We start from the raw sequence: 25,251 nt of genomic DNA on the forward strand, positions 1-25,251 counted from the left end.
AGTGTGTGTTTGTGATGGTAAAAATCATAGCGAAACTTGAACTATCTAGCTAGATTAATTTCTCTTCAAGTAGGTGTTTTACTTTGAAGGACTGAAAGCAATGAAGGACTGAAAGCAACCTTTTGTCTTAATACAAAAGTCAGTCATGAAGTCAGTCAGAGCAATTGCTACCTGTATTTTCATAGCCAAATTCGGTGGTGGTGGTCCAAATGAAAGAGGCCTCTTCAGCAACTGAATGAGGATTTCTTTGACTCATTGCTAGGAGAGGATTTTGCCCTGTTTATGTAGTGGGTAGGTACAGCAAATACTTCCTCAGCTGTGCAGTCTGTTACCTGTCCTGTGTCAGTACTGATCTCTCGTTCTTCGTGTTTGGAGCCTGCAATTTTTGCTTTAATAAATGAAGAAATAATTCTCTGTGATCTGTGTAAGGAAAGATGATACCAACCGCTTAACGGTGCTTCAGTTTCCCTTCCATTGCCCTTATCAGAAGTAGTCAGTCTTTCTTCCCCCTTCCTCACTGTACATGGATTTACATTTGGCAGTGGTATACAAATGCAGGCAATCAGCTTGGTGCTGTCTTAAGGTCTGAGCTGAAGTCATCCTAGGTACAGCATGCCATGCTTTGCCTGTATCTTGGGGTAGACTTGAAAGTGATGTGCAAACAAAGCATCCCCTTTTCAGTGCCTCTAGAGTGTGTTTTGGTGATCCCGTTCCCTTTGGTAAGACATTTCAATGATCTTGTTCCTGTTGCTACACTCCCTTCCTTCTCTGTTCAGATTGTCATTGCTCTGCTGAAGTTCGTTCAGTGCTGATCTTTCTAATGCATGTAGAAATGGAGGTCATGGGGAAGCATCTAGTTCCTATTTTTACATTCTAGTTTTACAGTGTAAAACATCAAAAATAACTTGTATTGCTAACTGGAAGAGATACAGATGTTTGCAAGGGAAGAACAGCTGCCAGCTACTGTACTAGAAATCTACTTTCTTAAAAGAGGATGGGAGAATAAGATTTGCTCTTCCTGGGAGTACCTGAAGATGAAGTGAATATGATCAAGGCTTGGCTTGGCTCAGCTCACATCAGATTTTTTTGGTGAAATTCAATGATGTTGTGCATGATCTGATCAGTTTATCAGTACAGAATGTAATTCAATTATCAAATGCAGTATCATAAAGCATAGGTTGTGCATCTGTTTGCAGTTTTGACTTGGGGTAGACCACCTGTGACTTTTATACATAAAAAAGCATACATGCATACATATGTAGCATACAGAAGCAAGAAAATAAAAAAAAAGGAAAAAGAAAGGAGGGACAGGGAACACCCAAGAGAGAAAGAAAATTGATGGAGGAAGAAACAAGGAGAATAAAACCAACATGGAAATTCTAGCCTACGTTTTTTTAATCTGGGACAAGTGGAAAGCCATTTTGATAACACTGCAAGAAGACAGTCCATAGCTTTCTAAAGTGAGCTGCAATGTGGATTTAAAAGGGTGTGACTGGCACAAACAAGCTGAGTGCAAGTTGTTTTTTTCCCAAGCATATGGGAAAAGAAGAGCAGAATTACTAATAATCAGGTGTTCAAACCATTCCTCAGAAATCAAACAAAATGCAATTATTTCTAGATACTTGATGTCTAAGCACAGTTCAATTGTACGTGTTTTATTTTCAGCTAAAGAAGCAATTTCCAACTATGAACCTGAAGATTCCAGCTAAAAGAATATTCGGAGATAATTTTGATCCCGGTAAGTTATCTTGTTACTTGTTTTGTCAATGTCTTCATTTTAGACTTGATTTGTTGCAGCCTACAAGAAGCTATCTTAGATGAGTATTACAGCAATCCTCAAACCAATGACTAAACCAAAGGTTAGTCATACTTCAGTAAAGAACAGGAGCTAGCGTAGGTAGGTATTCTGCCTTCTGATCTTGAACAAACTATTGCTTGGTGGCCTGATACTTCTTGTACTGAGTGCTCCAGCTCTTCCAAACTGTCCCATGTTCTGGATTGTGAGAGATTCTGAATTGTCGCTTGTAATCTCCCTTATGTAAGAGCAAAAGCCAAATCACAGACTCTTCTAAACAGATGCCTATTAAATTTTAATCTACTTTGCGTGACTCTTTTCCCCCTAAAAAATAAATAACTAAGGGATTTGTCCTTGAAGGCTTTAGAGCTTTGTATCTAAATGTGCTTCCTTGGACAGTTCAGACGAAAACGAACCTTTTCCTGTTGTTGTTGCGCTTATGGAAGCCTGTCTGATGAGATGATGGTGTGATCCAGTTAGGAGTGATAGGTCCCAATTAAGCTTGCCCTGCCTGCATCAAAATGTTAATGGAAAATCATTCCTAAAAGTGCATCTAATCAACATAAGTGGCACTATGGATGAATAAATACAAAGGCTAATGAGCAGTCTAGGTCTTTGCTCTGAGTGTTTATACTCATCGTTCAGACCCTTTTTACTTAAGGATTTTGCTGAGGGTCATTGGGAAATTCCCTCCCTCCCCTGGCTTGTTGATGTGATCCATCGGAGTTGGTAGTTTCACCTCCTCATGCACCTATTTAAAGGTTTCCTATTCTTCTTTGCTGAAGTTCGAGTAGATTCAAAGTTATTGACCTTCTTGGGATGTGCTTCAAGTACAAGTAGATTTAAAAGTGTTGACCTTCTTGGTGTGTGTTTGGATTTTTTTAAGAGTTCTTTCAAACATCTTAATTTTTAGCAGCTACAGTTAATTATCTGGAACCTGACATGAAGCTTCCTTTTCATGTTGCCTTCCTCCGATGGCTGCTTCTGATAAAAATGTAAAGGACGTCCAAAAGTTCTACATGTCTTGTGTCTACAGGGACTTCTTGCTTTATTTTGGTTTCTTTTATCCAAACTTGGGACTTTCAGAACTGGCTGAAGACCTATTAATGTCACACAGCCTGGCCTTCTGTACAGCCAGATATACAGTGAGGTTTCTTGGACTGAAATTTAGAAAATGGGATTTTAAATGGGAATGGAGGGAATAAAACTTTAATAAAACCATGTTTGTAAAACATAGTTCTCAGTCTTGTTTTCAATTTCTGAGAGCTATCCTGAAATTCTTGAAGCATGAGAAAATAAATAGTTCTTAAGATTTTTCTTGCTGCAGGGCAGGGCGATACACACTTAAATAATTCTTTATCTTAAAACTGATTTACTAAAGCTTTCATATAAGGTTTCTGATGGCTTCTGAAATAAGTCACATTTTACAGATTTTTGGAAAAGTATTTTAATTTCGTCAGTCCATTCTTTAATGTGCAACTTGAGTATGCAGTATTGTAGTAGTGTATTGTAGTCATAAGCGTAGCAGAGTGAAATTGAAATATCCCTTTCCCAAAATCTACTTAAAATACTGTTATAATGTACATTATCATTTAAACACTGTTTTTATTGTCACTTGGGTTATTTCAAAATTAATTCCATTTTAACTTTAAAAACAGGACAGAAGGAAATCATAGGAACCAGTCAAAATACAGAAGTAGGAAATTACAGCATACATTTGAGCTGATGTGGTGCGGATATTTTTTCTTCAACAACATGGATAGGTTTGTAGGCTTAGAGTGGAGATTGCATTCTACATCTACCATGCTGAAATAGCTGGTGTAGATGTTGGTGACTTAGGTAAAATCTTTATGCAAATTTACCTCCTTCTGGGCATTATTTAATAACCTAGCAAGGATTTAGGGATTATATTCCTGAAAAAACATGAACATTTTTCTTAATATTTGGGGGAGGGGGGGACTTGAAAATTGTAAGTTATCAGGAACCTGCTTATGGCAGTCATTGGAATACCTTAAAAGTTAGTACACAAATTAATGTTTGTGGAATAAGTATTTGTGGTTGACGCGAGCAGTGAAAGATGAGATTTTTCTGTTCGATGCTTTCTCGTTATTTTCCTATTTCAAGTCCCTCATATATCTTTCCGTATTGCTTAAAGAGTTGCATGTTTTAAGCTTTGTCTGAGGTTGAAGATTCTGATAATTTATGTATTTTTTTTTTTTTAAAGTTGGAGGTGATGTCCAATATGGAAAGAGATGTATTTTTACTTAAATGTCTATCATGGTAACATCTGAGTGCCTGCTGGCTGGCTGATTGTGCAACTTTTCCACTGCCATACCTTTATTATGGAAATATGCTGCTCAGTGGGACTGTTTGTGTAAAAACTTGTGCAATTGAGGTCAAGTTTTGCCTCTGGCTTTTTTTCTGAGTGAAATTAGGACCTGAAGGGCTCATCCATGCAATGGAGGCTGCACAGGTTAGCCCACTGTGGTTGCACGTTGCTCTTGGAGCACTTCAGTTCATGTTTAATCCACCTGTCTTACTACATTTTAAGGTAGTGTTACAGATAAACTGAAATTTGTTCTCTCACCTCACCTGAACGTTTTTAAGCTTGTGATTTTCATTTGTTCTTTTTAACTGCTATCCATTTAAGTCCTCAAAAGGAAAAATTAAACTGGAAAACAAGTCTTTTTCATGATCTCACTGATCATTCCTAATAAATCTTTTTTTCAGATTTTATTAAACAGAGAAGAGCAGGACTGAATGAATTCATTCAAAACTTAGTTAGACAGCCAGAGCTATGCAACCAGTAAGTAGTTTCATTTCTGTTTTATAAGGACTATTTAAAGGACATGAGATGTCAAATACAAAACTGCAAATTAAATACTTCTTACTACATTTATTTTACCTGTTCAGTGCTTTTAAGTATAATAGATAATCTTTAATATGGTGGCTCTCTTCTTGAAGAGAAATCTTGAGGCTGAAGAATAATAAAAAATGTTTTTGTTTTCTCAAAGCCAATCTAAAAATAAAGTTTTGCAATGAACTGGTTTTAGTTTAAGGGGTGCAAGTTCCAGTATAAACTCTCTTGCTCTAGGGTGGATGCTTGTTTATACTGTTTGAGAACTCTACCACTTGCTGCTGTGTTGCTCTTCTAGGAGTGACTGCCTGCATCCTTTTGTTAGAGCAATTCTCCAGAACTTGTTTTTAAGCATGTCAATCAAGTAGCTTAATCAGCTTCCTTAGGTGGCTTGGGATAACCAAACTGACCACCTTAGAGCACACAACTATGGTTCTGTGTAGACTCTTCTCGCAGAAGAACTGCAGGCGTGATGACCTCTGTCAGTGGGACAGTGATGAGATAGATGGTCGTACATCATAAACAGCTCCAGTTAAATCTTGGGGGTGTGTTTGCAAACTGATCTTGAGGGTAAACCACACTTCTTTCAGTATAAATCTAGACCTAATAAATTTAAACTAAAGCCATGCAGCTTTCTACATTGCTTGATCTCGTAAAACAGCAAAGCTCTGTCTGGCATTACTGAGTTTCCTTATTGCATGTGCTTTGTTTAATTAGCCTATCAGTACAACCTGTGAAACTGTCCCTTTCCCACAGGAAAAAAATACCTGAGCATATTGCTGCAGTTTGAAATATGCAGTCAGATATTTGAAATATGCAGTCAGATTTTATTTTCCAACTATTTAATGTCTATTAAGTTGACGTATGTACTTCCTTTCCTTTTTGAAAAAGAAGGAAAAAAAAGTCTTTGTATATGTATTCCTTGTGACAAGTGGAAAAAACTTTGAAACACAGTCTTTATGGTGAAATAGTTTTCCACTAAAGGAAATGCTGTGAATTTTGTGGTCATAGTATTGTTCTTCTCTGGGAAAAAATAGAAAGCACTGTAAAATAATGTGTTGAAAGCTAATCTGTTTTGTTCAATTAGGAACGGATACTTTTTTTTTTTAATTTAGCACAACCCCTTCTCATTTGGTCTTCAGTTTCTCCAAATACCAATTATTTCATCTCAAAACATTTTAGATTTGTTCTCTAAATGGAAAGCCATCCTTTTCTTTTTTATATGCATCACACATTGCAGCAAATCATATTAATAGCTACGTAATCTGTTGTCTTTTCCTATGTGCCAATAAATATGAGCAGTAAAGAAGTACCAAAACATGACAACCGTATTTTCTGGTACAGCCTGCTAGAAACTGCTCAAAGAATATGTGGCAATTGAGTCTTTTACAGTAAGCCCGTATACATGCTTTCTTAAACTGTTTTGCTTCAATGTGCCAGTAAATTTGATATTAAGTAAAATAACTTATAGAAAGTTAGTAATGTACAAGGAAGACTTGGGGGTGTGTGCACTTTCAGAGACGTTTAAGAAAGCTCACCTTCCACTAAATCTTCAAGCATTAAAACCAGTATCGGGAGTTCATACTTTAAGTCTTGCTTGGGTAAACTTTCACTAAAAAACTTAAGGTTTGTTTGTGATGCTTTCTTCTTTCTGGAAGGGAAGGCACCTGAACATCTCAATTGAAAAGCACAAATGTCAGGTTCAGTGTGTCCAAGATAGAAATGCTTACATGATTTTCTGATATGTAGCTTTATGGTTTTTTTATCCTTCAGTGAATTTTGTTCTTGGATTAGTCATGTTTTTGAATATTGTATCAAACCCAAATGTTTCTGCTCAATAATAAACCCAACAAAAACCTGAAGTGCATTAGAGTGATCAGAGACTCTGTGAGGGCTGCTGGATGATTTTCCTGCAGTCCCTGTCAGGTGGAATACCAGGCTGGGTGAACCATTGTCTTAGAGTGAATTTGGAATTAGGTGGACCAACTTCAAGCTGCGTTTACTCAGTTAACTGTATTTGTAGGAGAACTTGCTCTCATGGGTAGAATGCGGATACAGCACGCACAAAAAAAAAAGTCATAAGGGATAGAGATCTGGTCTTTCCTCCCCATAGATGAATGATAGGATCTGCGAATTTGTTCCTTGTGAACACTGTGAATCACCTAAATCACTCAGCTGCTTTCCTCCTCAAACGTGGGTCCTCACTGAAAAGATAATGTCCAAAGAAAATGTTTGAATCCCAGTGTATAATAGTGAATGCATTAAAGATGTACCATAGTTATTTTTAAATAGACCAAAGTAGCTCCTTAATGAAAATGAGTACGTTTGCATAACACTTGAAGAACTTGAGGATAACAATACCCTGCAACCTCTATGGGGAAATGAGTTATCAGTTCTTTAAGTGAGAAGCAGGTATCTGTATTACTTCCCTAGAAGAGAATTAGAGTGACGAGAGTTTCTGGTGTCAAAATCTGGTGGATATAAAAATGAATATGGAACCTCTGGACTTCAAGGGATTGCAATACACGTTGGGAAAAGTTAAACCTTGCATTAGAGTAGTCTGGTTCTTTTAAAATCTTCCTGTACTTCATGGCTTTTTGACTATCTTTTTTGCATAAGAAAGAAAGCAGTGTTTTGCATTTTTTAAAAAGGTGTGCAGAGAAGGGGGAGTAGCTGGGCACCATTATTTAGATAAAGTATGTCTTTGCTATTGACAGGGTCTTAATATTTATTAATTTTACCATTTAGTTCCAAAGATTTTAACTTTTTGAGCTTGTTCATGTTTCTGTGTGTGTACAGAATTGTGTATCCGCAATTTTTGTGGGGGTTCATGTGTTTACGAACTAGAAGGAACCATATTTAGGCAGAGCTTGGGACCCCTTCATGGATTTTCAGAGATGATCCGTAAACTAAATTCACTAAATTTACCTAGTCCAGCGTGTAAGTCCAGACAAAAACAACGTTCTGGTAGTAAATATACAATGTATATTGAACATACCTTTCTAAACTATTTTCTTAACTCTTTTAATTGGATATGTGAAGTTACTTTAGGAACAGTTTCAGTGTATTTTAAAATACTTTGAATTAATACAGCATGAGCTAATGATGCTGCTGCAGTCTTGGCTAAGGAATTGGTTCATTAGACTTTATTTTATTCATTACTTTTTTGCAATGCTTCCACAACTTCTAAAATTACAGATGAGAATTGTGTAACAATGATCAGGTATGCCTCTGGCTGCTACATACTGCAGAATTGTTGAATACTCTGACTGTACAGTGGTCTTTCACTGAACTATTTTTTTCTGCTCTGAATTCACTGGTGGACAAAGTTACTATAGTAACTATTTGAGATGTATTACAACATGCTCTACTTAATCAGCCAGTTGTCCAACATAATTAATGCAGAAAGATAATTAAGGTCAGGTTTTGATACTCTGTGTCTAGTGAAAAAAATGTTAACTTTTTGTTCTTCATTTTATAATATACAGAAGTTCTGAGACTTCAGTTATTGTGTGATGAGTCAATATTACCACAATTTTCAAACAACAGTGATTTTTCTATTCTGGGGAGCGAGGATACAAAACATACCCTGAAATAGATCAGAATGTGAAGTTCATGTAAGATGGGAAAAATTAAGCTGAAACGGTAGTGTGAAATTGCACGAACAATCTTGTCGCTGTACTTTAACCTGAAAGGCTAATGGTAACTGAAATAGATTTCATGCAGAGTTTAGGAGTACAGAATGTAAGCGATGGAGACTGTGAGCCTCAAGTAATTTATGACACGAGTTAGGTTCAGTAACGCTAATATGAAATACAGTAGCTGGAGAAATGTCAAAAACAGCTAAGCTCTCACTTCTGATCCTTGCTTTACGGAAGTGTGGAGGGTGAAATAGATGGAAAAGAGCAAAGTGTATCTGCTTCTGATATAAAAGCTACCCTATTTTGTATATATTAGTGATGAAAGGGCAGCTCCATTTTTTTTGTTGTTGTTCATACTGAATGACTCATGCAGAGTTTTCTATCTGAGGCTGTCCTGGGAGCTTCTCTAAAAACTTCCTCTGAAATTGGGTAATGCTTCTTCCTGAATAAGCTAGCTACCTTTTAGTGAATCATAGAATGGTTAGGGACAGAAGGTGCTTTAAAGATCACCTAATTCCAACCCCCCTGCCAAGGGCAGGGACTTGTTCCACTTTACCAGGCTGCCCAAAGCCCCATCCAACCTGGCCTTGAACACTTGCAGGGATGGGGCATCCACAGCTTCTCTGGGCAACCTGTTTTAGCTACCCTCTTTTAGTTTAAAACCACTACTCCTTGTCCTATCACTACACTCCCTAATAAAGTGTCTCTCTCCTGTTTGCTTGTAGGACCCCTTTAGGTACTGGAAGGCTGCTATAGGAACTCTCCTGTCTTTATAGGAGAGGTGCTCCAGCCCTCAGATCATCCTTGTGGCCCTCTTCTGGACTCGCTCTAATAGGTCCGTGTCCTTCTTGTGCTGGGGGCCCCAGAGCTGGATGCTGTGGGGTCACAAGAGCAGAGTAGAGGGGAAGAATCGCCTCCCTCACCCTGCTGGTCAATGCTTCTTTTGATGCAGCCCAGAATATGGTTGTCTTTCTGGGCTGCAAGCTCACATTGCTGGCTTGTGTTGAGCTTCTTGTCAAACAGCACCCCCAGGTCCTTCTCCTCAGGGCTGCTCTCAATCCATTCTCCACCCAGTCTGTATTTGTGCTTGGGATTGCCCTGGCCCAGTTGCAGGACCTTGCACTTGGCCTTGTTGAACCTCATGAGGTTTGCAAAGGCCCACCTCTCAAGCCTGCCCGGGTCCCTCTGGATGGCATCCCTTCCCTCTGACGTGTCAACCACACCACTTAGCTTGGTGTCATCAGCAAACCAACAAAGGCGTTAAACAGTGCCAGTCCCAATACCAACCCCTGAGGAACACCACTTGTTACTGGTCTCCACCTGGACATTTTGAGCCCTTGACTGCATGCAACTCCTTGAGTGCAACAATCCAGCTGATTTCTTACCTGCTGAGTGATCCATCTTTCACATCCATGTATGTCCAGTTCAGAGACAAGGATGATGTGGAACAGTGTCAAATGTTTGGCACAAGTCCACGGAGATGATGTCACTTGCTCTTCCCCTATCCACCAGTTCTGTGATCCTGTTGTAGGAGGCCACCAAATTTGTCAGGCATGATCTGCTCTTAGTAAAGCCATGTTGGATGTCACAAGTCACTTCCTTATTTTCCATGTGCCTTGGCAGATTTTCCAGGAGGATCTGCTCCTTGGTCTTGCTGGGCACAGAGGTGAGAGTGACTGGCCTGTAGGTTCCTGGGTCTTTCTTTTTTCCCTTTTCAAACGTGGGGGTTATGTTTCCCCTCTTCTGGTCAGTGGGAACTTCATTAGACTGCCATGACTTCTCAAATACGGTGGACAGTGGCTTAGTGACTATGTCTACCAGTTCCCTCAGGACTCACGGATGCCTCTCATCAAGTCCTGTGGACTTGTGCGCCTTCATGTTCCTTAGTTGGTCTCAAACCTGATCTTCTCCTACAGTGGGTGGTTCTTCATTCTCCCAGTCCCTGCCTTTGTCTTCTGGGACTTGGACTATGTGACTGGAGCTCTTGCAGGTGAAGACTGAGGCAGAAAAGTCATTGAGTACCTCAGCCTTCTCGATATCCCAGGTAAACAGGTCTCCTATTCCCTTCTAGAAAGAGCCCACAATTTCCCTGGTCTTCCTTTTATCAGTGACCCACCTATAGAAGCCTTTCTTGTTGCCTTTGATGTCCCTGGCCAGATTTAATTCTAATAGAGCTTTAGTTTTCCTAACCTGATCCTTGGCTGCTCGGATGATTTGTTCATGATTTTGGTATTGGAGTTATCATGGTAGTGAACTGAAGGAACTTGAAAGATTAATGTCATCTCTTCAAGTGGTATGCGAGCCAGAAGCAACACCCAATTAGGAATTAATTTTGCCCCACTTTTGCATTTCGTTGTGTACTATGGGAAGCTTTCAGTCTCTCTTGCCAGTTTTGGAAGGATAGCATTTTGGACCTGCAATTAATTTTAAAGATTTATTGCACTGTTGTTAGTGCCCAGCTAGCTTACACTGAGACTACAAAACCACCACCTTCCACTTAAAAGCAGATGGGGACGGGAACATTACTACTACCATGTACCTGTTGGGACATGCATCTCTCTTTGGGATACAGACTGAATATTTCATTCTGTTGTGTTACTTCATTAATTTTAGAAAACTAAAATTGATCTTTTAACTGTTCATTTTTTTGGAAAGAACTTAAGTTTTTTTGTGGTTGCTGGCTAGTTAGAACTTATGCTTTACATATGGCTTTTTCTTCTAATATTTTTAATGTAGTTCTACAGAGCATTGTCTCGTGAAGTCTTCACATACGTGTACTTTCACATGTCAAATTTTTGTGAGTAGAAAACTTATTCTATGTAACATACTCAGCAGTTGAATTATGTTGCTATAAAAACATTTATTGTATACAGTCCTTAATTACCAGAAGCGTAAAACTTTGTGATGAGTAACTTCTTGGTCCACTGCTGTTGAAGCCATTACTGTTTTTCTACGATTCTGGCTGAAATCGTGCAGGTTATTGGTGTCCTAATGCATCTAATTGTGCTTCTAGCCCAGACGTCAGAGCATTCCTTCAGATGGATAACCCCAAACACCAGTCGGATCCATCAGAAGATGAAGATGAAAGGAGTAATCAGAAGGTAATAAAACAGACATAGAACAGTCTTCTAAACCTTAGCTACTCGACAGCAATCTTAAGTATATTGCTTACTGAAAATTACCAATTGGTTTTGCAGTAAATCTCCTCTCCGCTCTTTTAAATGAAACTGTTCTGCTGTGGGCTGTAAGATATTTTCCTGTCAGATATGAACTGCAGCGAAGATTTAGAATGATTGCTAGCTTTGTCTTGCTTCTTTCCCACTTGCTATGGGTGAAAGACTCAGATTTAGTCACAGTTTAGTTGTCACAGTTCTTTTCAGTCTCTTCAAAGATTCTTGCTAAGGACATCTGGCAAGGAGCAGCGGAGACTGAATTTTTAATTGTGTGGGGTTTTTTGTTTGTTTTATGTTTGTTTTGGTTTTTAAAGAGAGGGAGAAATGTAATTCTCTTGGAGGAAAAAAAAAATCAGTCTTTCTAGAAGTCACTCAGGAGCAAAGATGGATTTAATTTCAGTTCACACTGAACACTGTGTGAGGTCTCAAGCCTCTTTTGTCAGAAGAGCCACTACAGAAGTACAACTTAGATGGATTCTCTGAAAGGTGATTTACAATCTCCAGAAACAGCACTGGTTGGAAAAAAGAGTCTTTCTAGGAAGGCAGAAGTGCCGTGATTGACCTTGTTTTCTCTGGTTTACTTCGTGGCATATAGCTGTGACCTTAGCACTTCTCTTTTTATTCAGTCCCTCTTAAAGAATGCAAGAGTTGCCTTTCTGAATCTACTGTAGATCACACACAATGCAGTGTGTTTTCTGAAAGTCTCACTTCAAAGATGCCAGTCTTTGCTTTTTTTTTTCCTGAAGTACTTGACAGCACAGCGAGCATACAGCAGAATGTTGCAGAATACTATAATTTAAAAGACAAGTTTTCTTTTCCTCTTTTGGAAGATACTTTAAGTAGTGTGGAAAGCTTCCATAGAAAATACATGATGTATCATATCACAACAAATTCCAAAATAGGAGGAGAGCTAACGTGTAGTGGCCTGGGCCATACTCTTTGATAGAAAGTTAATGGTCTCACAGTTCCTGTAAGTGATGTAGCTGTACAACAAGGAACAATAACAAGCTTCCCTTCCAGTCTTAAAATGTACATAGTAGCTCTTTAAAAATCGTTTAGTGCCATGGTGTGGTTGGTTCTTACTAGTGTAGTAGTCACGTCTAGTGCTGCTGGTCAGGGCATTCTCTGCTTCTGTGGGGGTGCTGATTTTGTGATGCCTGTTTGCCTATCTCCAGATAACTTGTCTTTGAAATTTATCTTTCTCTGATAAAATCCAAAATAATGCTGAGGGTACTGCTACTGCTTCTTTATTTAAAAACAAAATGGAGAAAGTTACTTAAACGAAGGTGGTTTCCTCTTGTCTGTGTAATTTACAAATCCCATCTGGGTGTGTACTGGTAAGACTCATACCATTCCTGGAATTAGTTAGTTAACCTTTAATGTCAGGATGGGAAAGGTTGGGAATGTTTTTTCTTGGTGGGGGGAATGTGCACTCTTTTTTTAAAGCACTACATCTTTAATTAGACTCTCGCATAAACAGTGGGGTTTAAAAATAATTTTATTGGTAAGGTCTTGGAGAATTTAGAACAAAAGGTAGAAAATGTATTCCTAGAGCGAATACAGAAGGGATTAGGTCCTCCAGGAGGAACACATCATTTGTTGACAGTCTTAAATTTTCATTCCTAATCTTGTCCTTTCTATCTGCACATGACTACTTTATTATCTTTATCCTGCAATATGATGTGTGTAGAAATACTTTGTGACAACGTGGTGATGGCCAGATATTTCAACTTACAGTGTTCCCAATTTAGATGTTAGATATCTGTAAAAACCTATTCTAACAAGTGGGTATAGATGGAGCAAATCAGTAAAGTATTTTGAAATTACCACTGGTTGAAGTATAAGAGAAAAATTTAAAAATAAACAAACCTCTTTGTTTCTCCCAACAGTTAAATTCTACCTCACAGAATATCAACTTGGGACCATCTGGAAATCCTCAGTAGGTTTCAATTAACTACAAACTGAAAAATTAGACTGAATATAATTGGTAATAGTATGAAGAGCTCTTTGGACATACGGCTGTATTTTTTATTTTCCTTGCTTGGAAGGAAGCAAGACATTTAATCCTGTGCTAAATAAACAAACCCTTTTTTTTTTTCCTTTTTACCTTCAGGTTTTGTTAGTCTGCTGTTATCCGTAGGTTCATGCCCGGTGTGCCCTGGGACTACACTGCTGTCCTTTTACTTAAGGATGATATAGCAAAAAAAACAACACCAAAACTCTCTTCCTTTGGGAGTGGTCCCACAACTGTTAAGAATGTGACCAGTTTCTGAAAACAAGTTCCTTTTAGTACATTACAAAGGAGCAACTTACCTTGTTGATAATACAAACCTAGTCACTGCAGTCACAAATTGCTTCTCTAGTGTCTTCTGCAGAGTTTCTGTTCTCAGGTCTCTGAATTTGTGCTTTTGTCATCGAAGCACAAAGCTTTTTGTCTTTTTTTCTTGTTTTTTTTTCTCCTCAGATTTGTCCTGGGCTAACAGGGGAAATGCTTAACAGACTGCAGTGAGAAATTAAATTTTAAGAGTACTTCCCTTGAGGAACAATAAATGAAGAGGTGTATTGGGACATTACTGTTGTTTCAGAAGCTGAAGGGATGGATAATTACTTTGCTGACAAAAATACTTCTGAATTGTACTTAGGAAAAAATGAGGGGATTGTTGGAAATAACTGAAAGGAGTGGTGATGTGGGAAGTGGAAAAACAGACTGAATTTATACAAATACACGCTCAGAAGAGGAAGGTGTAACAGCCTCGCTCCTCTTGCTTTAATTTAAAATGGGGGAGCAATGGATGGAGGGAAGGATGGGCTGATGAAAGATAGAATAGATGTCAAACGTGGTCCGTCCTTCCCTCATGTAAGCTTTAGAATCCATTTGGCTCTTGGGAAACAGGAGATGAGCTCCAGGAAAAGTCATGGGGAAATGAAGACTTAAAAATTACAAGACACTAGAGGCTATGGAGGACAAAAGAATAGTCTTACTCCTACTCTGTATCTTAACCTTCAAAATTAAAAAATAAAACTCAAATGATGCAACCCTACCACTTTTTCTGGAGGAAGATAGAATTGCAAAACAAAGGGCAGCTTTGTGGAAGTCCAGGTATTGGTTGGAATGAAGAATAAAGAAGGCTGTTGACAGACTGCTCTTTTTGTGTTACAATTCAAGTGTTATGCTAGACATCTGTACAGATGTGAAGCTTGTAATTGATACCCAAATAACCTGTATCCTTTCTAAATATCTTTCAGCGCTAAACCAACAGACTTTGATTTCCTGAAAGTTATTGGGAAAGGAAGCTTTGGCAAGGTGAGCTTTCTAATTCCTGTGTCTTACCTGGTGCAAGGGTTCCAGCTGGTGTCTTGTGCATAGCGACTGTTGGCTGGAGACCTTGCCGGAGGCTTCGGAAGCTGTATCATCCTAGGATGGTATATAAATTCTTGTATTAGATTCCTGTTGCTGCCACTTCATAGTAGTGCTGTTATTTATTCCTGTTGTGGTGGTAGTCTGCCTTGGTCACTTGTTGGGAGTAACAAATTAGTGTTTTCCTCTCTTGTTAAGAGCAGTAGGGATCCTCTCTTTTCCCCAGGGAGGAAGGGAGGTACCCCTGTGCTTGTGCGGCAGCTGGAGTACAAATCCTGTGCTTCCCTTTGTTGGTATGGGCTGCTTTGTCAAGCACCTAATGCTATGGAGCAGCACTTTGAAAAGTGACTTTAATATGGATATTCTCCAAAGAGATGCATCAGAGAAACCCTCTTGAAATCTTTAACAAGTTATTTTTCAAAGTGTTGTTTTTCCACAGAATTAACTTTAAAACTTACAAAAGCAGCTGAAATTCATCTCTAGAGAGCCAGCAGCTCCTGGAAAATAAATGCTGTAATTCAGTCTTTCATGATATCACTATATAGACAGATTATGCTAAACTGTATCACTGTATTGGTGCTAGCTACTCTAAACTCTGTTCGCTCTGTGGTGATTGACTACATGAAAAGCAAAGATGCTATTGAGAACACATAGCTTTAATGCTTTTCAGTTATGCTGAAATTAAGAAATTATTAATAGAATGTGAAATACAGCAACCACGTTTCTTCGTTTGTTTTGAACTTCACAGGTTCTTCTTGCCAAAAGAAAACTGGATGGGAAATATTACGCTGTCAAAGTGCTGCAGAAAAAAATTGTTCTTAACAGGAAAGAGGTGAAGAAAAATATGCTATCTCCCTCACCCCTTTCTCTTTCCCTTAATTACAAAATTGTTCCTATTTACCTACTGATCCTTTACTTCTCTACAGCAAAAACATATTATGGCTGAACGTAACGTGCTTCTGAAAAATGTGAAACATCCATTTTTAGTGGGATTACATTACTCATTCCAAACAACAGAAAAGCTTTACTTTGTTCTGGATTTCATTAATGGAGGAGAGGTATGTGGTGATTCTACTTGGATTTGAGTCTCTTCATTCCTCTCACCTAGAATTAGCACAATAAAATGATCCTTTACAGTGGGCTGTGATCAGTATTATCCCAAGTTTTGAACCTCGTATTACTTTATCTAAAGCAATGCTGTTCCTGCAGACTTCTGTAGCTATACAGACCCTGTTCTTATCAACAACTTCAATCCAGAATTAATTCATGGTTGTCAGATAAAAATACTGTCTCTTTTACAGTTACCTAAATTTATCTCTGTTATGAATTAATCATATGTTGACATTTTTCAGTATGTAAAACTGTCTTTTTCTCTTTCATCTGAATTAGCTGAGATGCTGGTATTTCAAAAGTGGAAGGAAAGAAATGGGCAATTGAATTTGCTACTATGTTTATAGGAATCTTGGGATTATTCTGTGGCTTTGCATTGACTAATTATTTGTTGCCAAATAGCCTTATTCTCAGGATTCTTTTCCTTGAAGTGATGCTATTGAGTATGAGGAGTCACTAAGTAACTTGGAGGAAAATGTGTGCAAGAAATGGAAGAAATCTGTAGATATTTAACTAAGATGTTTTGGACCACTTTGTCTTTAGCCAGAGCCATGTTGCTTTTCAAAGTACTCAGTACTTCCAGGAGTGCTCAAGAAGCTACTGGTCAAATAGCTAATAAACGTGAGAAGGGTATGAAATGTTGCTTCTATTTTTTCATAAGGTTTTATGGAAAATTGGGGTATTGCAGACTGAACTGTGACTGAAGATCACAAAGTGTAGTGAAAAATGATTGTGTGAAAGTAGTTGTCCAACGTATATGCTGTAAAGGGGAGCTGTCTTGTCAGTTGCTGTTTTCAATTTGGTAACTTATAGCTGTAAAACACATACGTTTTCCAAAGGCCTTACAAAGTCGTAAAGCAGAACGGAGGAGGAGGAGACGGGATGCTGTTGTAGAAGATAAAACTCTGGTAGCTGACAGAGAACATGAGAAGGAGGGGTAGAATTTAAACAGTTCGATTCAGCATACCTCAGGGTTACCTATTATGTCCCTGCAGCTGTCTATACACAGACAAAAATAAAGTATGTAGAATAAATCATTATGAAGTATGAATTGTGGTGTATGTTAGTAGATACTTATAAGGCCCACTGCCACTATTCGTGATGCCCCCAGACCTGGGTTTCTGACTCCTTTGAGTGTTGGAGTCTGGACTTTGATGGACCTTCCTCTAGTCTAATGTACTGTCATCTAATTTAGACAGCATTAACAAACTCCTGGTTTGCTCTACTCTGAATCTTTGGCTACAGCTTAGTTTGGCATTCTTCCAGGCAAACTAAAGTACAGTTCAAAACAGCCTTCAAAGTTCAATGAAGCACTTGGAAATTTTTGGTGGCTTTGTTTTTCTCCTAAATTTTGCAGGTAGAAAACAGAAAAATTCTATTCTCTTAAAAAAAAAAAAAAAATTGAATGTGTAGCACAACTTCATATGTATATGATTTAATCTTTGGCTAGACTTCTGCATCTGCTCAAACTATTTAAAGCCAAAGCTCTGTAGTTGAAAACATTTGTGAATCGGCCTGGAATATACATCTCCCGAGGTGTTCTCAGAATACAATCATATAAGCACTTTTATACAAAACTTTGAATGCAAGGATACTTGGAAATGGAAGATGACTTGACTGACACCTGGCTATATCCTTTCAGGAGGTTTGTCTTGCATGGTTGAATCTTGCCAGCCTCTATTCACAGCTTAGTGGTTTTTCACTATTTTTTTTGACTAGTCTTGGTTTTAAGGGGATATCCTTGTAGCTGAGTTACCTGTGTGTTTCAGAAGTGTAAAAGACTGGAAAAGAAGTGAGTAAAGGAATGTTGTAATGCAGCAAAACCAATTTTATTTCATTTTCCATTCTTAAAAGTGTAGACAGATAAGTAAAATGACTTCTTACTGTTAAAATTGCACCTTACTAACCTGATTTTGTGTGTTTTGTTCTTATTTACTGTTTTCCATATTTACAGCTGTTCTTTCACTTACAAAGAGAACGTTCCTTTCCTGAGCACAGAGCCAGATTTTATGCTGCTGAAATCGCCAGTGCACTGGGCTACTTACACTCCATAAATATAGTGTACAGGTAAGTTTCTGAACTGTGTTCTTGTACTGCAGAAGTTCAAATGGGACAAATTACTGAGTAAAAAAATGCTGCATGAAATCATCTTGGGAGAAATTTGAACATAATGTTTCCAAAAAACATAAAGCTTCTTTCAACTGAAGAATAAAAGCCAATGCCTTTGAAGCTTTTGTGTTAGTGACTTCTGCTTTGAGTTAATACAATGATTTTTTTTAATAGGGATTTAAAGCCAGAAAACATTCTCCTAGACTCACTAGTAAGTACGCAACATGATTTTTGATTTTCTATCTTTCTCACAAAATTGACATTTATTCATGTGCATGTTGAGCGTGTTCTATTTTTTTTAAATATCCCTCTTTTCTTAAACAGGGTCACGTTGTGTTGACAGACTTTGGACTTTGTAAAGAAGGGATTGCAAGTTCTGAAACTACTGCAACTTTTTGTGGGACACCAGAAGTATGTTGACGATTTCCGTATCTTTTGACTAATAACTACTGTTTGTTGACAATTATTTGTGTAAACAGAAGATCAAATACTCTGTTTTGTATTGTTGGAGACTTGCATTCTTTTTACAAGCTCTTCCATGGAACCAAACCAAGGGAGACTTTACTGCAGATCTGTTCTTTGTCCTGCTTGCTAATATAGAGTATCTCCTACTTACTACCCACATCCTCATAAATCATCTTTTCTGTCCTCCCTCTTCCCAACCCTTTTCACATACTCTGATTCTTCCCATGTCTCCTAACCACTGGCTAGACACAGGACAGTTGGTTTTTGTAACAGCTGTGACAGATTTGCCAGTACGAATTTATTTACCATATCCTGCCACTAATTTTTAGTAGGGTTAGAGGCACTTAGTATCTCGTGAGACTTGAGCAACTTTTGTATATGACTGAAACTTTGAACTTGATGACAGCTTATTTAACTTTGTCTCTTTTTACTAAGAAAAATAGACTGGAAGACTCAGAATCTGGAAGTGTTAAACATGTACTAGGGATTGACTGAGATGCCAAGATTAGTGGCTTTTTTTTTTTTTTTTTTACTTTGAATATAAATTACGGAAAAGGCCTTTGGCAGAGAAGGATGGGTAAGGAGTGGTGTGTAGCTGAAACATTTGAACTTAAAAAGAAAAAAAAAAGCAACATTTGACAACTTATCCTTGTTATCATCAAAGTAGGAATCCAAAAGGCCAAGTGGTAAATGTGAGCTGAAACAGTATTTGTTGAATGCTTCACAAAGTTCATCGAACAATATATAGAACACTGACTTCAAATTTGTTTGAGGAAAATCTATGGGACTTCTGTCTAGTGTTCAGAAAGCTAGTTTTAATGCTTACCTTGGACTTCCATGAGTTGCAGCATAAGAGGATGCTAATGCAGTTGCTTAATATTTGTTCTTTAAAATGTAAAGACTAAATGTAACAGTTGTGTATTATTCTTTCTAATCCAAGATACAGATTCAAGTATTTCATAATCCTGCTAAAAGCACAATGGTATTCTCTGTTTCTGCACACTGAGTTGTTTGACTTCCAGCACCTATAAAGTTCAAATGAGATTATGAAAGGTTAGAACAAGTTCAAAATACTCAAGTGCTTTTCATGCTTTTGCAGGGTCATCTGTAGACAAATGAGGTACAGGGCACTCACGCATACAGAAAGTTTGAGAAATACTGCTACAAATAAGCTATAACTTTCAGCTCCTGTCATTACAGTGATATCTGTGCCTTGTCCATTTACAAAGAGAGGCTACTATATGTTTTACACGTTAACTTTCAGAATTTGGATACTGGAATGATAAAAGTGAGCAACCTCTTGCCTTGAGGGAAAGGGTTAGAAACTGCATGTGTGGTGGTGTTGTAAACTGAGATGATGGTGATGAACCAGCTGTACTAATTTTATATTACATACCTACAAAGAATAGTCTTGTACTGTGAAGTGCTGCGCTTGTACTGTAGCGTTAGTAAGTTCTGAGATGCTGAGTAGATTTCTTGCAAGGCAGATGGAAACCAGTTATCATTGTCGTTGTTTGATACCAGATGTTTATAACAAATCAGATGACAGCTCTTTTACAAGAACTTCTAATTTAGATAATTTAGCAATTCACAACTTATGCCCTCACTAAAGTTTACGGTGAAATTCAGAGTAAGGCATACTGTTTCTCGGTGATAAGCTTGAAGCAGAAAGAACTGCTTCTCCTTTCATGTTTATGTGGTGGATGGGGAGCACTCAGGCTTGGAATGGCAGAAGTCAGCTTGGCTGGTGGCCAGCTTGCTGAGAGAGAGGTATACCGGGAGGACGTTGCCTCTAGTACATCACAGCAGCCTACTTGAAATGTTTAACAAGTTTCGTAATAGAGGTGGGAACGTAATTTGGCAAAACGATAGTGTTTGGAAAGCATTGTTTCAATTGGGAAAACAGCTGTCCTACTTGCTAAATGACCAGACGGTGATGAAGTATTTGCCTTGAAGAATAAGATAAGTAAGTCAGTCTTAAAATTGCTGTAAGCAACTTTTCCTGAAGATGTTTACTGTTATGTGACTAAAACGTAGTTTTTTTTATTGCTATACTAATGCTCTATTTTTTATTTTAATTTTAGTATCTTGCACCAGAAGTTATTAAAAAGCAGCCCTATGACAACACAGTAGACTGGTGGTGCCTTGGTGCAGTTCTTTATGAAATGCTTTACGGGCTGGTATGTACTTAATACATGTGGGGCAGGGATTGCTTCCCTTCTTCTCCCTCTTTATCTTACCTGAAGTACACCAGAGTGTTAAAGATGCTGCCTTTTGTAGAGTATTGAAGTACTCCACTTCAATGGATGAACCGTTTGTGTTAACATAGCATCTGTTTTTCTCTCTTGGATTTTGCATTGCCTCTGGATGTTTAAACTTTTGCTTTCCAGTGAACTGCTGAACATCAGCTCTGAAGACAGGTAGCCATGACTGAGGGAACGTCAGAGTAAACTGTATCAATAGTGATAATACCCAATAAATTAAAATATGTATTTTAACTTAGGTCTTCCAGGATTTCTTCTAGCTCTTCTGCTTTTAGATGCAATATTAAAAGAAAAAAATCTTACTGTGCTTCTTCTAGTCACATGTGATCACTCTAATAACAATGTGTTCTGTTAGTTTTCTTTAGTTTTATATGCATCTGGACCTTAAGTAGGGAAACAGATCTGGTTTTCCACTTGTTCTTTTCAGGCAGGTTCAGTGGGAGCTTTGAATCTGGAGGGCATCTGTAGCTACTTGTGAGGGTGAGGACATATTACGAAAAGAGGAGGTGGCGGGGAAAGCTATCAAGTGTAGAGACTTGGCAGTGGGGATGACTGAACTAAAGTTAGCAATGTGTAAGAAGCGGATTTCTTCCTTCGTTGCTAGCAGTTCCTATTTCTTACAGAAGTGTTTATTGATGCATACACACAAAACAAAATGCTGAATGTGCCTTCAAAATCATATATAACATTTGTTTTTTTAGCCTCCTTTTTACTGCCGTGATGTTGCTGAGATGTATGAGAATATTCTTCATAAGCCCCTGGTTCTGCGTCCAGGAATCAGTCTCACAGCCTGGTCTATTCTGGAAGAACTTTTGGAGAAAGATCGGCAAAGCAGACTCGGAGCAAGGGAAGACTTTGTATGTAATGTCCTAATTTATCAAATTTATCAAGCCCTTTTTCATTTAAAGGGACATGACCAAATTTATGTGCACCACACAGGTTTAATAGTGGGAGAGCAGAAAATGCTCCGTTACGAGTCTGTCTCTTTTTTCCTCCTTTTTATTTCTTCTTCTAAGACACCAGTTGTGGTCATTTAATGTTAGATCATGTGTTGACCTTGTAATAGAGCACGTAGATTATGACAGTATTTTTTCCACGGTGGCAATATGATGAAAGGATGGTAGTGTTTAGCACAGCTGTTTACTGCCTCATAACTATTAAGCATATTGTAGAGTTTTTTAAGCTGCTGCTTCTCAGACAGTGATCTTTATAAAAACTAACATCTTGAAAAGAGGAGCAGAAATAGTATCGGGAAACATTCCTGCTCTGTGGTTGATTTTAAGGCTTAAATGCAGAAACCAGTTCTTAGAGGCAGGCTAACAAATTTGAATTGCTCTTTTTGCCAACTACAGCTTTTATTGCAAAACAAACCGAATGAAGGACTTGACTTCTTGACTTCCTTAGGTTTTGTTTGTGCGTGCAATCTGAAGTAGTATTTACTGTGATGCGCAGGATGGATTTCTGAAACGCGTGTTATCTCTATTCCCTACTGCAGCTTGAAATTCAAAAGCACCCATTCTTTGAATCTCTCAGCTGGACTGACCTCCTTCAGAAGAAGATTCCGCCACCGTTTAATCCTAACGTGGTAGGTGCTGTTTCAGTTCATAGCTGCCAAAATCCTGCCTTTAAAGGCTCTTCTGTTTGGAAGAAATATTTGTGCATCAGAATGGATGGGAACCCCTCAGTGCTGGCTGCACTCTGGAGAAGTGACACTTCCGAGCAGTGGTGCTGTCTTCATAACTTAAAACTCACTTGGATGTATCGCTGTTCCCTCTGCTCGTTCCTATCAAAGGACTGACGATTTCTGTGGGGTCTGTAGACAAAGAAGAATAATTTACAGCCTCTTTAAGTGAAGACTCCAAATTACTGACTTCATGATTTTTTTTGTAATTATTAAGCCTTAGTTTCAACCCTACTTTTGTTTATCTTCCTATCAGTTTACATCTGTTTGGTGGAGAAACCTTTGGTGTCTTTTCTCTCCGCTCCGTAACTCCTACTGTGCTTTAGTTCTTGGGTGTGCTACTGGGAAGGTGGTCTATCAAAGCAAATACTGTTGCTGGAATTTAATGCTTTAGTATTAGTAATGAAAAAGGGAGAAAGAATTTGGTCTGTGGTTGTTTTTTTATTATTTTTTTTATTATTTTTTAAGTTTTTGCAGCTCCCTAAAAGTCACTTAAGAAAAGAAATACTAAAGAATATCTCTAAGTTTTTCACATCATAAATGCGTATCGCTTCTGGCCTGAATGCCAGCCTAAAAGAAACAAGCAAGCTTTTAATAACTGTTTTAATAACTTTCAGGGATGCTGTAGTGTGCTGCTTTAAGCTTTCTGTATTTACATAGGAAAGAATTACACAAAGTAGATGGTCTCAGAAGTTAAATCTGAAATCTACAGGAGAAGCATAGTTTTTTAAAACACAGTATTAATATGACAAATGATTGATCTTCCTGTTTTCTAGGTTGGCCCAGATGATATTGGGAATTTTGATGCCGTGTTTACGGAAGAAATGGTCCCATACTCAGTTTGCATTTCTTCTGATTACAACATTGTTAATGCCAGTGTCCTAGAGGCAGATGATGCATTTGTTGGATTTTCTTATGCACCACCTTCTGAAGATATGTTTTCCTAGGAAGTTAGAAGCCAACAGTGTTTTGGAAGTCTTGGGATGAACTGAAATGTTAGAGTTATGAACACATTCCAAAATAGTGTAACCTGTGCCTCGTTTTGTATGTAGGTTTAAAACCTATGAACAAACTTTCTCTGCTGTATAGGAGGAATTTGGGCATTTTGGATGGCTTTCTTTGGGGTTTGAACTGTTTATTCCTGCTGCAGAAAATATTTTTAAAAACTTTAAATAATGTTCTCTACATCTACGTATTTTTTTAAGCAAAAACACTGACTGTTCTCCTCAGTCCCTTCAGGTTTACATTCATATGTATCTAAGACTAGGCTGGCACAAAAAGCAGCAAATTTAGTAAATTTATAAATGCCTTTGTACCTATTTACAGTGACTTTGTGCTTGAATTGTAACTATGCAAATCGTCTTTTGTATATCCTGGTTTAAAAAAGGTAAATGTTTTCCCTGTTTTATCGGTTTGAAATTTGTTAACTTACCTGTCAGCACTTAAATGAAGGTTTAATTTAAGTTAACACTGAGATGCTTCGAGGATTTCTGTAGAGTGAAGAGTTGGGCATGTAAAACTAGATCGTCGTTTTTGCATTTGCTGGAGTACCTAGTTCACTCAACTGGATTATCTGAGGCATGGGGGATTACTCAAAGCAAGGATAGAACAAATTAACTGTATTGAATTGATAACATTACTGATCATATGTTCTACCTTTTTTCCTCCCTGAGATAAATGTCTGGATTTCAACTGCATTAAAAATATTTTTTGTTAAAACTCTGCTTTTCCAAAGATACAATTAGCAATAATCACTGCTACTTTGAAAGGCTATCTTGCTTTAACCTTCCAGGGATGGGTGGTGAGGGGATCATGCCAAATATTTAAGCATTTTTCTCACTGGTATGTAGTTTGAAACACTAATTATGTTCCAAATCGATTGTACTTAAACATTCATAGCTACTTGTCCTTCTGTCTCCCATTTTGCACCATTTTTAAATCTTCACTTGATATTTGGAAAAGTAATGTAAATTACGTTGGTAATTCCTAGAATGTGAAAAGCTATTGTATTTCTCATAACATACACATGTATGGACAAACTGATCATTCTGATCAACTTCTGTTTAAGGAAAACTTTTAACAATGCAAAAATTGACTGCAGTTACAGTGTGTAAAAGCCTATTATGGTAGTATTATATATTACCTGTAAATAACAACTTATTTTTGTCTGTTACTTCAAAAAATGCTCTGTGGTTTTTTGTTCATAAATGCATTCAGTTAAATGCCTTGGTTTGAGAGAAGTCTGATAAGACACAGAGGAGCAGCCAGAGTTAAGTGTTAGATAAATTTCAGTATTTAAATGGTTTCCTTTTTGACAAAATAAGAACTAGCTAAGAGAAGTACTACTTATATTGCATCAAGATCAGGTAAAAATTGAGAACATCACAAACAACCGTCTGTCAAATCATAATTCTTTTGAAATTAATGTTGTCAACAGGAAAACAGCAAGTGAAAGCTAAAACGGGATTCTTTGTTTATTCCACTTCTCTTGCATAATGCTTGAGTAATGCTGAATAGTTGGTGTGTGAGGTGTGGGAAGGAGTCTCTGGGTAAAATATGTACGAATTAACATTGAAAGGGAAGGAAGGAAGGGGGACTATCATTTGTGGGAGTGGAGCAGTGCTCATTTCCCATACTGCCACTGTAAAGTTTTGAGAAGTGTGGAAATAATCTATGCAGCTGTTCAGGACAGCAGTAACTACATGAATCATGTTCTTGCAGTTGTAATTGTTTGGCAGTAGGCCTTTTTTTCCTTTTTCTTCCCTCCTCTCCAGTAGGCCTTTCTAATGGAGTAGAAG

At 37.9% G+C, this 25,251-nt stretch overlaps 1 protein-coding gene across 6 annotated transcripts in view; it reads left to right on the forward strand.

The window, feature by feature from the left end:
• SGK3 (serum/glucocorticoid regulated kinase family member 3) overlaps positions 1 to 23,774 on the forward strand; it is a 57,871-nt gene extending 34,097 nt beyond the window's left edge. For 5 of the 6 annotated variants that reach the window (XM_035563060.2, XM_050708742.1, XM_050708744.1 and 2 more), the window contains 14 exons: positions 1,666 to 1,738; positions 4,526 to 4,601; positions 11,307 to 11,394; positions 13,356 to 13,405; positions 14,713 to 14,770; positions 15,573 to 15,656; positions 15,751 to 15,882; positions 17,889 to 18,001; positions 18,218 to 18,254; positions 18,368 to 18,454; positions 20,593 to 20,688; positions 21,474 to 21,629; positions 22,268 to 22,357; positions 23,230 to 23,774. In XM_035563060.2, coding sequence (XP_035418953.1) covers positions 1,666 to 1,738; positions 4,526 to 4,601; positions 11,307 to 11,394; positions 13,356 to 13,405; positions 14,713 to 14,770; positions 15,573 to 15,656; positions 15,751 to 15,882; positions 17,889 to 18,001; positions 18,218 to 18,254; positions 18,368 to 18,454; positions 20,593 to 20,688; positions 21,474 to 21,629; positions 22,268 to 22,357; positions 23,230 to 23,400 — 1,311 coding nt within the window. In that variant the 3' untranslated portion in view covers positions 23,401 to 23,774. The remainder of the gene's footprint in view (positions 1 to 1,665; positions 1,739 to 4,525; positions 4,602 to 11,306; positions 11,395 to 13,355; positions 13,406 to 14,712; positions 14,771 to 15,572; positions 15,657 to 15,750; positions 15,883 to 17,888; positions 18,002 to 18,217; positions 18,255 to 18,367; positions 18,455 to 20,592; positions 20,689 to 21,473; positions 21,630 to 22,267; positions 22,358 to 23,229) is intronic. The other variant, XM_050708745.1, reaches the window with a different exon arrangement.
• The last annotated feature ends 1,477 nt before the right edge of the window (positions 23,775 to 25,251 follow it).

Source organism: Cygnus atratus, chromosome 2, assembly GCF_013377495.2.
Source record: "Cygnus atratus isolate AKBS03 ecotype Queensland, Australia chromosome 2, CAtr_DNAZoo_HiC_assembly, whole genome shotgun sequence".
NCBI classification, from domain to species: domain Eukaryota; kingdom Metazoa; phylum Chordata; class Aves; order Anseriformes; family Anatidae; genus Cygnus; species Cygnus atratus.